Source organism: Arachis duranensis, chromosome 6 (assembly GCF_000817695.3).
Source record: "Arachis duranensis cultivar V14167 chromosome 6, aradu.V14167.gnm2.J7QH, whole genome shotgun sequence".
NCBI lineage: Eukaryota > Viridiplantae > Streptophyta > Magnoliopsida > Fabales > Fabaceae > Arachis > Arachis duranensis.
In genome coordinates, this window is record NC_029777.3 from 90801511 (window position 1) to 90814248 (window position 12738).

General features: G+C 32.3%; 2 protein-coding genes across 2 annotated transcripts; both read right to left on the reverse strand.

The window, feature by feature from the left end:
* Window positions 1–413: 413 nt before the first annotated feature.
* LOC107494555 (uncharacterized) lies at window positions 414–5606 on the reverse strand. Its single transcript, XM_016115602.2, has 4 exons — window positions 5496–5606; window positions 2948–3549; window positions 2720–2832; window positions 414–592 (listed from the first exon to the last, which is right to left on the reverse strand). Exons 1-3 carry the CDS (start codon window positions 5604–5606, stop codon window positions 2769–2771), a joined length of 777 nt encoding a protein of 258 aa, XP_015971088.1. The 3' UTR covers window positions 414–592; window positions 2720–2768.
* A 2030-nt stretch (window positions 5607–7636) lies between these two features.
* LOC107494570 (pentatricopeptide repeat-containing protein At3g26630, chloroplastic-like) lies at window positions 7637–9404 on the reverse strand. The gene has a single exon (XM_016115614.3). It carries the CDS (start codon window positions 9286–9288, stop codon window positions 7870–7872), a length of 1419 nt encoding a protein of 472 aa, XP_015971100.1. The 5' UTR covers window positions 9289–9404; the 3' UTR covers window positions 7637–7869.
* Window positions 9405–12738: the final 3334 nt, after the last annotated feature.

The window sequence follows — 12738 nt, forward strand, 5'->3', positions numbered from 1 at the left end:
AGTGAAAAAGAATGTGCTCTTTTAAATCACATTTGCAAAGGTCCCAACTCATTCCATCATAAGGCGCTAAAATCATGTGATGATTTGATGAAACAATCACGACATATCGACAGACTTCTTCATAAGCAAACATCAGAAGAGATTGAAAATAATTGAATTCGACTAGGATAATCTATAAATTGCATTAGATGGTTGACATTTCAAAGTTGCGCCTACTGTAATACCCTCACTATCCGAATGTCATGCTTCTGACTGCGCCACTCTGATAGATTGGGTATTACAACTACTCTAAACATATTTAATACTAAAATAGGAGCCTGTTTGAAACTTAAAACCGCATAACTTTTCAAAAATACTATTTCGTTGAAAGCATATATATATATATATATATGCCAGATACAATACTTTAAAGTTATATATACATAACAATAACTTACAAATGTACATATCACAAAATCCTATCCCTCTTACAAAATTAATAAAGATAAAGGCGAGGAAAAAATAATAACTAAGATAATACAAAATATCGAATAACAGAAAATGAAATAAACTTTTCTGAAACTTTGTCGCCCTTATCCTGAAAAGAAAAAACCTGTAAGAGAGTGAGAACGTCGTCCTCGCTGGTTCTCAATATAGGGTTACAGAAATTGCTATAACAAGATACGTAAAATAAAACTATTTTTAAAGTACAGTGATAATTGCTCGTCTTATGAGTCTTTCCAAAAGTCATGGATTCACATTTGAAATCTAGAAATCCTTTTTAAAGACTTGGTAAATCTCTCAAATATTTTGAAACAAAATCTTTTTCCTTTCTTGTAAAATCTCAAAAAGTTTTTTTCTAGACAGTATGAATGACCAACATGTCCCAAACATAGGTTCAATTAAGTCTATGCTGTAAGAGTTTGATTTTTCATACTTTTCTAGACCACAACCATGAAAGTAGTTACCTACGCGGTATAAATGATCATCCTATTCCAAGCATAGTTCATGAAGTCTATGCTGAACCAGTCAGATACTTTATACAGAACTAGACCTCAAACATACCAACCACGGTCTCAGGCCCATCCAATCCAACACGGCCTCCGACCCAAACAACTCAATCATCAACCAATTTATCACAAGCCAACCAATCAAACACAATCACAATTAATGTAGTTCAAGCACAATTAATAGCAATTACAAAAAATATAGCAGTTAGCAGGTAACATAAGTATTCACATAGGCAAACCAATTACAATAAGCACACCCAAATAATGTCACATAAATACAAATGATGAATGTTTATCCTACTGACTGTGATATCACATTGTCAATTCAATTGCCAACCCGACACATTCCCATGGGAATGTCGCCTTTCGGTCACGAATATAAAAATGAGATCCCCCACGGATATAGTGCCGGGCACACTACCCACGGATATAGCGCCGAGCACACTCTTGTGATCCAAAAGGATGTGAGCGGGACTATCTACCTCCGTCCACACATAACCCAGAGATATAGTGTCGGACACACTTCCCACGGATATAGTGTCGGGCACACTATCCACAATCAATCAGGTTCAAAATCCTATTTCAAAACCCATTCTTGGCACATTTACTTTCAAGTAACAAACTTATTCAGTTCACATCTTGCCAAGAACCACTTTTCACAAATAAATTTTTCTTTTCAAAATAGAGTCACTTTTCGCAACATCTTTCCAAAATTTCCAAACAACTTCAAAATCATGCCAAATTCAAAATCTTTTCTAAGGGACTCGAAATCATTCATTCTAAGTTAGGATTTAGTCATAAAATTCCTCAGCAAAGTCTCAAGACTTTAAGGGAGAATAATCTAACTTATTTTCTTAAATTCATTGAAAACCTCTGAAACCTTAGCTTCGTGATTTAAATAAATGAAATAGAATTTAAACTAAAACTAAATCATGTATCCAAATATTCCGAACCAATTTCAAAACCAATTTACTTGAACCAAAATCAAATCCTTTTAAACCAATAACCAATTTTCAATTTCAATCTTAAACCTGTTTCCAAATGCTCAAAAATTGTTTCAGTTTTGCTAAATCAAAGTTCTAGAGAATACTTCAAACTTTTCCTAAAATGTTGTCAAATGAAATTAGTTAATCAAAATTCAAGTTTTCTTTTAAATCCACTAAATCCTCCAAAACTGTTTACGTAAATCAAATTCCAAAACATAAGAATTTTCATCTTTAAATCGACTTAAAAAAATAATTCTTTTTCTTAAATAAATTACAATCAAAATATAATAAACTTCTTAATAAAATAACTTCAAACATAATTATTTTATCAATAATTCAATTCAAAGCATAATTCATTGTTTTTTAAAATGATGTTTCAAACAAAGTCTTGGATTTTATAGAAATTTCGGCAACATCTCCTTTGAAATTTGGACCTTGCTACCCTTTTCGAATCCCAACCAAACCAATCCTCAACTTTTTCCAATGGGTTCAAGACCAAATCAGTTTTCAATAAGCAAAATTTAGACTTTCAAATATTAAAATTATTTCAATTCAAAACAATTAGAAATCTCCATTTTAAACCAAATCAGACATCATTTCAATCAAACAGGCAACCATATTCATCCAGGACAAAATCAGACAATTCATAAGGCTTACATAATCACCAAAAATATATTTCGCACATCATATCTATTTATAACAATCCCAATTTAAATAAATTAAGTTTTGATAAAAAGTCCCTACCTCGATTGTCAAAATCATAAACCAAACGCGTCGACGGAACACTTTTCTCTCAGCCCAAAACCAACAGCAACCGAAACCTCAGCCCCTGATCACTTTTGCGGCATACACAGCAACTTAAAAGCGACATGCAATTGTCAGAACACGACCCTACCTTACCGGAATTTCAAAGTTTATAACCAGACATAACAAAATACTAACACAAGGTTTTTTCGAAACATAAACACTTACTTTAATAAGAACAAAACAGTGGCGGTCGCTAAATCGGTTTTGCAGCAACACTGGCAGCCATCCCAAGCAACAGCGGCAACCAGAACTCCGGCGACCACGACTATAACAAACATGCAGTGATGAAAAAGGTTCTGAAAACTCAAAAGGAATGAAAGCCAACTTAAAAATCCTTCCCGACAGTGGATCTCAGTGGCAGCAGTGGCATTTCTTGGCAGCAGAGGCGCAACGGCCATGGCAGCGGCAGCAGCAGCAGCAGAGTTCCAACAGCAGCGAAACCTACCTGCAATCCCTTCTCTATCCGTGCGTTCTGTTTCTTTCCTAGTGATGGCGACAGATCTGGCGGCGCAAGACAGAGGTACGAACGGCGGCGATGGTAGCTGGGCTTGATGGCGACGACCCTTCCCGTGGCGGCTCTGGACAAAACGACGCGTCTTCTCTCTGTTCACGAATCTCCATGGACGAGACGATGAAGACCTCGACGGTGACGACGGCGACGCGAGCTCCACGGGACGGTGATACCTCCTTCTCCTTGCACAGCTCTCTCTCTCCTTCGGTTCTGGCCTTCCTCGCGATGGCGACGAGTGGCGCGGTGGTGGCACGAGCTAGACGGTGGTGGCGCAAGCTGAACGGTGGCGGCGCGGGCTGGACGGTGGCGGCGCAGACAAGCCCTCCCTCTTCTCTTCTCCCTCACTCCATCGGCACTCCCTCTCTTCTTCACTTCCCTAATTCTATTTCCCCTTCTTCTTTCTTTTCTTTTTTTTCTTGCAGCAGCAGCTGCTGTGTGTGTGGGTTTAGGGTAGCTACGGTTAGAGTTAGGTCAAAAATTAGGATATTGATTTGGGGATTGAGGTTTAATTAGAGTAAGAAAATTTTAATACATTTAGGGCATAGAGGATAAATTTAAAATCTAATTAAATACTTAAAATTATTTTAAAAATATTATTTGTTGTATCAAAATACTAATTAATTTGAAATTAAATACTTTAATTGAAATTATAAGATGGTAAGATTAATTTTCTTTATTCTTAAAATTTAAAGTATGAAAATATCAATTATTTAAATTAAATCATATAAATATTCTTATTATTTAGCAACTACTAACTTTATAATTTAAATATAAAAAATAAATCAATAATTATAAAATTAGATAAAATTTTTATCTTCAATGAAATAATTTTTGAAATTAAAACTGTAAATAAATATATAATTTAAAATTAGTTCATAATAAATTTTTCAAAAGTTCTGGGTCTTATACCTACAGAAGACATGATGAAAGCCAAAGTTCAAACAACAGAGATAACTTTTTGGAAATGTTGAGATTTTTGGAATCTTACAATAAATGAGTGAAAAAGAATGTTTTGGAAAATGTTTCAAAAAATGCTAAGTATACTTCAAATGATGTCCAAAAAGAAATTCTACATATTCTTGCTACTAAGGTGAAAAATTCAATTAGAGAAGAGATTGGAAATGCCAAATTTTGTATTATTGTTGATGAAGCTAGTGATGAATCTAAAAAGGAGCAAATGGCCATTGTTTTGAGATTTGTTACTCTGGATGATTTTGTTAAAGAGAGATTTTTTGATCTTGTGCATGTCACTTATATTTGTGCAGTAACTTTAAAGAAAGAATTGATTTTTGTCCTTTCTCATTATAATCTCCAAGTTGAAAATATTAGGAGTCAAGGGTATGATGGTGCTAGCAACATGCGGGGTGAGTGGAATGGATTGCAAGCTTTGTTTCTTAAAGATTCTCCACAAGCATATTATGTACATTGTTTTGCTCATAGGTTACAATTAGCACTGGTTGCAGCTTCAAGAGAGGTACTTCAAATTCATGAATTTTTTACTCAATTAGACTCTATTGTCACTATTATTAATGCTTCTTTAAAAAGACATGATCAATTACAAGAAGTTCAAGCAATTGAAAATGCAAACTTGGTTGCTCAAAATAAATTAGAAACAGGCAAAGGTGCGAATCAAGTAATAAGCACTTTACAAAGAGTTGGGGATACTCGATGGAACTCTCACTTTAATTCTATTTGCAGTTTGGTATTACTACTATCAACATTGTTCTCAATATATCATTGAAGACGGGACAACTTATGTATAAAGAGGTGAGGCTTATGGTGTTAGTAAAATATTATTGTCATTTGAATTTGTTTTCACTTTGCACTTGATGAAAAAGATTATGGGAATCACTAATGTTCTTTGCCAAGTACTACAACAACAATCTCAAGATATTCTTAATGCAATGCATACTTTCTACATCAAAGTTACTTCTTTAACAATTAAGAGACGGTGGATGGTACAATTTTTTTTGCAAATGTTAAAGATATTTGTGAAAAGCATGAAATTGAAGTCCTTAATATGAGTGCACAATATGTTTTTGGAAGAGGTCGATCTCGTCAACTAAGTGTGATAGTTGAGCATCATTATCTAATAGATGTATTCTTGGCAACAATTGACTCTAAATTGTGCAACAAGTTGCAAGAAACGGGAAAATCAAAAACTTATCACATGGTTGATAGATTAATACGTCTTGTTTTAACTCTACCAGTGTCTACAGCAACAACAGAAAGAATATTTTTAGCAATAAAAATTGTTAAGACAAGAGTCCGAAGTAAGATGGCTGATGAATTTCTTGCAGACAATTTAGTCATCTATATAGAAAAAGAATTAGCAACTATTTTTGACACAAATTCAATAATAGATGAGTTTGAAAATAGAAAAAAACATCGAATAACTTTTTCATGATACAAAATTGTAAGTGATAACTTTTATATATTATTGTCTTACTTTGATTGAGATTATATATTTAATTTTTTTAATTTTTAGTAAATTATTAAACACCGCCCCCCTAAATAGTTAGTCTAACTGCGTCCCTGCATTTCATATCATTAATCATTGATAAAAACTATTAATTGAGTGACATAGACAAAAAAAATTAATTTATAATCTTGTAAATAAAGACAAATTTGATTGATAAAATTTCATCAAGTAAAGAGTACAACGATGTTATGTATATACAAAAAATTAGTCACTAAATTAATTAATTATGTGTATAGAATACATATTAAAATAAAAAATATATATTAAAAATAATTTAAATAATATAAATATTTAAACATAAATACAAGATTTTTTTATTGTAAATAAAAAAACCTTATTTCAGAAAAAAAATATTCAAACTTTAATTCCTCGAATCGTTTTCTGGTGGGGGCAACAAAATTCATAAATTCGTCGTGTCTCCGGCGAACTTCAAATTTCTATACTTTTCAACCCTTCTGTGCTTCTAATTTGGAAAAGATATATACTCTTCAACTGCTTCTGTGTTTCTAATTTGAAAAAAAAAATATATCATGATCAAAATTCTTAATTTTGAAAAAATCTAGTTTGGTTTATTTTGGGTGAGAAAGAATGTTAGAAAGTTGAATATTAGATAGACAATAAGCATAACTTCTTCAACATTGTCACGGCAACGACAACTATTGTTAAACCAAACTAGGTTTTTTCAAAATTAAGATGTTCGGGATCACCATTCTTACTACACCATTGTTAAATACGGCTTATTGCTGTGTATTCTTGTGTACTCCTATATATTTCTGAAAAAGATAATGGTTGTCATCACCACTGGCAATATGGTCCAGTATTCAACTTTTCTTCCCACCCAGTCTGGTATTTATAGAGGGAGACGAAGTGAAATTCGTCGAGAATGTGGCAAACTCTATAAAATTAGTGAGGTTCATGTTGGAATCCAACAAACTCAACTTAAATATTAAAAAAAAAGTATTCCAAAAATTAAAGACGGATTAAATTTTTTGGGAGAAATAATATTTTTTTTTAATTTAGAATAAAAATTCTCATAAATACATAATTGATTTTTTGTGTGCACATAATATTTTTATAAAGCGTAATAGAATATTTTGCTTCCTAATTATATTTTTCCAAGGATGAAATATCTTCTAATTTTTTGTTTTTGAGAGTGATAAATAAATTTTCATCTAATATCTTCTTTAGACACATTAGTTCTTGTGCCAGAAACCTAATAGAGTTTGTGCCCTTTTTGGAAAATTTGATGTGTGACGTTTTCATGGAATCAATTATCAATTTTAAAATATATTTTTAAATTTTTAATAAAATTTATAAAAAATATGATTGAGTATATTAGAGTTAAATATATTTTTAGTCTTTGTATATATAAATTAATAACTAGTGAATTGAATTTGTAAATGTAAGAGAGTTTTTTGTAAACATATGATACTACATTATTAGTTATCAACTATTTGAAAATTGTTCATATCTGAGTTTATAGAATATAAATCCAACCTACGCTCTTTTTAGCAGATAAACTACGTTTGAAATTGGGCCATACAAAGTTAATCCAATAATGACAAATTCAATCCAACTGTATATATAATAAGAATTAAAAATTTTATCTTAGCTGCAAAACTAAAAAATACCGTAAAAAAACAAAAAAAAAGTACCGTAAAAAAACAAAAAAAAAATTATAAATTTAATGGCGATTAATTCCTGAATTTATTATTTTACCGAATTTTTCACGTTAGATGAGCCAAATTATTTGGGCAAAGTGGCTTGACAAAAAGACCAACGGAGTATATAGTTCTTACATTCATTTAATTTTTTGTTGAAAATCAAGTTGTCCACTTGCCCTTCATGAAAATAAAAATAAGAGACCAAACGAGTGTTTCTTTTATTTATTCAATTTTAAATACACGGTGTAATACAAATACATTATTCACAAAGCTAAAAGTGATGATACAGAATTCTATAATCTAGCATTTCATTTTCCTATCTTAAAAAATTGTTAAATTAGAATATATTTTCTCTGGTACTCCTATGCATATCCGAAGAGTAAAAATTCATGAACCATATGTACTTGTCAAGCTACTTGAAGCTTGGGAATTAAGGTGAAGAACTTGAGGAGAAATTATCTACAACTTGTTCTTCTAAGCAATTCAAGTACCTGTAATGCTTCTGCAGGAGTTCCTCTATGTCATCAACACCAATGATCTTGTTCTCTTGGAGAAACTCTGCAACATAGTTGTTTGTTTTCTCCACTGATATTGTCTTATCCAATGTGTAAATATCATCCAGCACATTAGCATTTCTATAGAGTTGAACCATGCATGCATAATGCTCCAACAAAGGTGTTATACCATAATGTTGTGTCATGAGATTGAAATACTTCTGACCTTGTTCAAGATCATTCAATTGAAGGCATGCATTCAGAACACCAACAAATGTGATAGCATCAGGAACTTCATTTGACTTATTATTCAACATTTCCTCAAAAAGTTCCAATGCTTCATTCCTCAATCCATGCACACCCAAGCTAGTGATCATTGTGTTCCACGTGGCTAAGTTCTTGGCCTCCATGGTATCGAAAACTTGCCTTGCATCATCTAAACTGCCACATTTGCTGTACATGTCTATAAGAGCAGTACCCAAGAAAGGATCAAGTTTGAAGTCATTGTTGAAAGCATAATCATGAATCCATTTACCCAATTTGAGGCTACCCATTTCAGCACAAGCCTTGATCAAGCTCACAAGGGTGAACTCGTTGGGCTGCACACCATCAAGTCGCATTCTTTCAAACAAGTCAAAGGCCTCCATTGGCTGCTGGTGTCTCACATACCCATCAATCATCGCCGTCCACGAAACAACATTCTTAGAAGGCATTTCCTCAAACAATCTCCGAGCAGCCTCGAGTCGTCCGCAAGCAACTAGACCTCCAATCGCCGTGGTCCAAGAAACAACCTCCTGCACGCGCATTTTATCGAACACCTTGTGTCCATTATCAGCATCCTCACATTTGAAGTAAAGATTCATCATAGTGTTCTGCACATAGGTGTCATTCCAAAACCCCATTTTGATTGCTAAAGCTTGCACAACTTTTCCAAAATCAGTTGCTGAAGAAGCAATGCAAGCATTAATCACAAAAGGGTATGTGAACTTGTCAAGTTCAATGCCCTTTGACACCATAATAGTGAACAAAATAAGAGCTTTTTCAGGGGAACCAAACCTAGTGTATGCTCTAATCATCACATTCCAAGTGAAGGTATCTGGGGAATTGAGTTGCTCAAAAACCAATTTGGCATAGTTCAATTTGCCATAAGAGGAAGAAATTTGAATGAGGTTCCTAATGAGTAATTGATCATGTGTGAGGCCATAACGGATTATTCTTCCATGAACTTGCCTGAGATGCTTGAAATTTGAGCACCTTTGGAGATAGAAAAGTGCTTCTTTTGAACCAAATTTTGGTCTTTGGGTACCAAAATAAACATAATTAATATCTGGGGTGCAGAAACATGCTACCTTCATGTCATGCCCAGTTCCAAATTTTGCTTTCTGTTGTTGTTGCCAATGCCAAATTGGGAAGCTTCAGAACACACCAAAATTGTAGAAAAGGGAAAAAGAAAAGAAAAAAAAAAAAGAAGAAAAATGCATATACACACATGCATATATGGAAACAACAAAAAGGATATGGTGAAAAAATTGCTACACGCCTGACCTCACAAAATGGTTGAATCATGAATGATGGACCCTCTGGATAAGGTTGCATTTATTTGTCAAAGTGCATGAAAAAGGAAATAGAAAAAAGAAAATTCAAATGGATTAATGGTTCAGCACAATAAAAGATTGATTAGTGGGTTGTTATCTATGTAAGGCAAATTTCTAATATTTATTTTTGGGGATGAGTGAGTTAATTATTCATTTAACTTAAATTCGTTTTTAATAATAATATTTCATAATAAATAAATAATTTAATTATACTAAGTTTGCTTAAATTATATCATTAAATAATTTTTTATATGTAATAAATTTTATTAATTCAATAATTGAATTATGTCATATTATCGTGATGATTAAGTTGATCAAATTTCCTTAAATTTAGACAACAATAAATATGTAATCTAGTAGTCATATTGTTATATTATAAGAGCTACTTTGCTATATTTTCTAATTATAAAACATTTCGGTCAATTCATATGGGCAAAATGAGTGGCAATCTGGACGATAAAAAACTTGCTTCTTTGGCCCAACAAGAGAAAGAAAGGCAAAAGGCAAAAGATTCTATAATCCCAAATATTTGGACCATTAAATAATTTCATAATAAAATATATTTTTTAAGTTTTTTAATAATGGTTAAATCATTTGTTTCTAATTTTAATTACAAATGAATCCATATATTTTATTTAATCATAAAAATTATTTTTTATTTTGTAAATTATTATTTTATCATTCATATATTATATTTGTCAATAATCAAAAGGGGTCTGCTACACATACAAGTAAAAAGGCCGTACAAGTTTTACAAGTTATCAACCCAAACTTCATTAACACGCGCATTAACTCACTTTGAATGGAGCGTAACTACACGCGCCCCACTCAAACGGTTTCTCTTCGTCTTCTTCTTCTTCTTCTTCTCTTCTTCTTCTTCTTCACCTTCGTCTTCTTCTTCTTCTTCTTCCTTTTTCTCTTCCTCTTCCTCTTCCTCTTCCTCTTCTTCTTCTTCTTCTTCTTCTTCTTCGTTTTTTTTTTCGATTTTCATGGTTTCTGAAATTCTTCTTATTCTTCTTGCTGCACGTTCTTCTTCCTCTTACTCTTCTTTTTCTTCTCCTTTTCTTTCGTTTCTGCACGTTCTTCTTCCTCGTTTTCCTCCTCTTCTTCTTCTTCTTCTTCATTTACGTCTTTTCTCTCTGTTTTCTCGTTTTTTTTTCGATTTTTCATGGTAAAATCGTTTTTGAAGAAGAAGAAGCAGCAGAAGATGAGGAGGAGAAAGAGAAAGAGTTCTGAATTATGCATGTACTTCAACGAATTTTGGGTGTATTTTCTTAAATCCTTTGGGTGTATTTTCTGTAACCCTTGAGAGATTACAGAAAATACACCCAAACGATTACATAAAATACACCCAAGAGATTACAGAAAATACACCCAAACGGTTACAGAAATTCACCCAAACGATTATAGAAATACACCCAAAAGATTACAGAAAATACACCCAAAGGATTTAAAGAAATACACCCAAAATCATGCATAATTCAGAACTCTTTCTCTTTCTCCTCCTCGTCTTCTGCTACTTCTTCTTTTTCAAAAACGATTTCAGAGCTTGATGTCAAAAAATAATAGAAATCGAGAATAACGAAGAAAGAAAATAGAGAGAAAAGCACGTAAATGAAGAAGGAGAAAGAGAAAGCAAGAAACAAAAGAAAAGAAGAAGAAGAAGAGGAAGAGGAAGAAGAACGTACAGCAATAAGAAGAAGAAGGTGCAATGAAAACGTACCGTAACAGTATGTGGAGAAACTAACGTCAACGACGAAGAACAAACCAGTGAGAAAAGAGGAGAAAAGAACGATCGAAAAAGAAGGAGAAGAAGAAGGGATATAGCGCGTCGTACGTGGAGCAGCGCATAATTTGATTTTATTGTTTAATGAACTTGTAAAGCATACAAGCCCTAATGGCTTGTATGCAGAGCTTTTCCCTAATCAAAAACCAAAAACAATAACTAATTAGATTTTTCATTGATTGTAATAATTTTTTGGCAATCCTAATCGATTAAAAATTTATCTTTGATCTATTACATCTGTCGAGGATTTTGAAATCGTATTTCTTAAAAAATCAATCGATTGAATTAACAAAACAATTGATTGAATTTCAGATTTTCCAATAGATTTTCATTGATCATAATAATTTCGAAAGTTCTGAGCTAGACGTTCGTCCTGCCAGGGTCATGGATCTGGGCGGCGTCCATGGCCGTTTCCTAACAGATCTCTTTGGCGTCACTGCTTAACAAATTTATCACAATAAAAGTGGTCATAATCCAAGTGAAAATCATCTCCCTTCCAACTGTCAAACTCTCATAGGTTCTATCATATTTAGCCACCATAGTCACGAAGCAAACAAGCCACCATAGACGGCACCTTATAAATTTTCATATTACCAATCGATTGGGTTATGGGACCTGAAATTCAATCGATTATTTTGTTAATCCAATCGATCGATTTTTAAAGAAGCACGATTTTAAAATCCTCGACAGATGTAATAGATCAAAAATAAACTTTTAATCGATTGGGATTGTCAAAAAATTATTACGATTAATGGAAGATCTAATTCGTCATTGGTTTTGATTATTGATAAATATAATAGATAAATACTAAAATAATAATTTATAAAATAAAAAAAGTTTTTATGATTAAATAAAATATATGGGGTTAATTTGTAATTAAAATTAAAAATAGACTATTTAGTCATTATTGAAAAAATTAAGAAACATGTTTTGTTACGGGACCATTTAGAGTGTGTTTGGGAAACTCGTTGGAAGAGAAGAAGCACGTTTAGACTTCTTGAAAACTTCAACTTTTTTGTTTGGCAAATTTTTTTTTCATGAATGCAAAAGTGATTTTGCTACCAAAACCACGTTTACAAGAAGCAACTATTTTAAGTTTCTACGTTTTCCTAACGGGTTTTTAGGCACAGGATTCGGTGGTCCAGGAACCTTTGGACCATTTAGTGGTTCAAGTAGAAAACATGTTTTTAGAGTTTTTTCATCAATTGCTACGTAGTTCTTGAACCAATTTTAATTACAAATCAACCTCATATATTTTATTTAATTATAAAAATAGTTTTTTATTTTATAAATTATTATTTTATCAATTATCAATTATATTTATTAACAATCAAATACAAAAATAACAACCAATTATATCCTCCATTCATCCTAATAATTCCAATTGATTAAAAAATTAACTTTGATCTCGTTATGTTCGTCCA

Bases quoted from the DNA above. Each gene is read 5' to 3' on its own strand.
- LOC107494555 (XM_016115602.2), bottom strand. From the start codon at position 5,606: ATGACTAAATTGTCTGCAAGAAATTCATCAGCCATCTTACTTCGGACT. The intron at 3,550-5,495 runs GTTAAAACAAGA...ACCACCGTCTAG, and splicing joins TTGCTGTAGACACTGGTAGA to CTCGTGCCACCACCGCGCCA. The intron at 2,833-2,947 runs GTAAGTGTTTAT...GTCGCTTTTAAG, and splicing joins ACTGTTTTGTTCTTATTAAA to TTGCTGTGTATGCCGCAAAA.
- LOC107494570 (XM_016115614.3), bottom strand. From the start codon at position 9,288: ATGAAGGTAGCATGTTTCTGCACCCCAGATATTAATTATGTTTATTTT.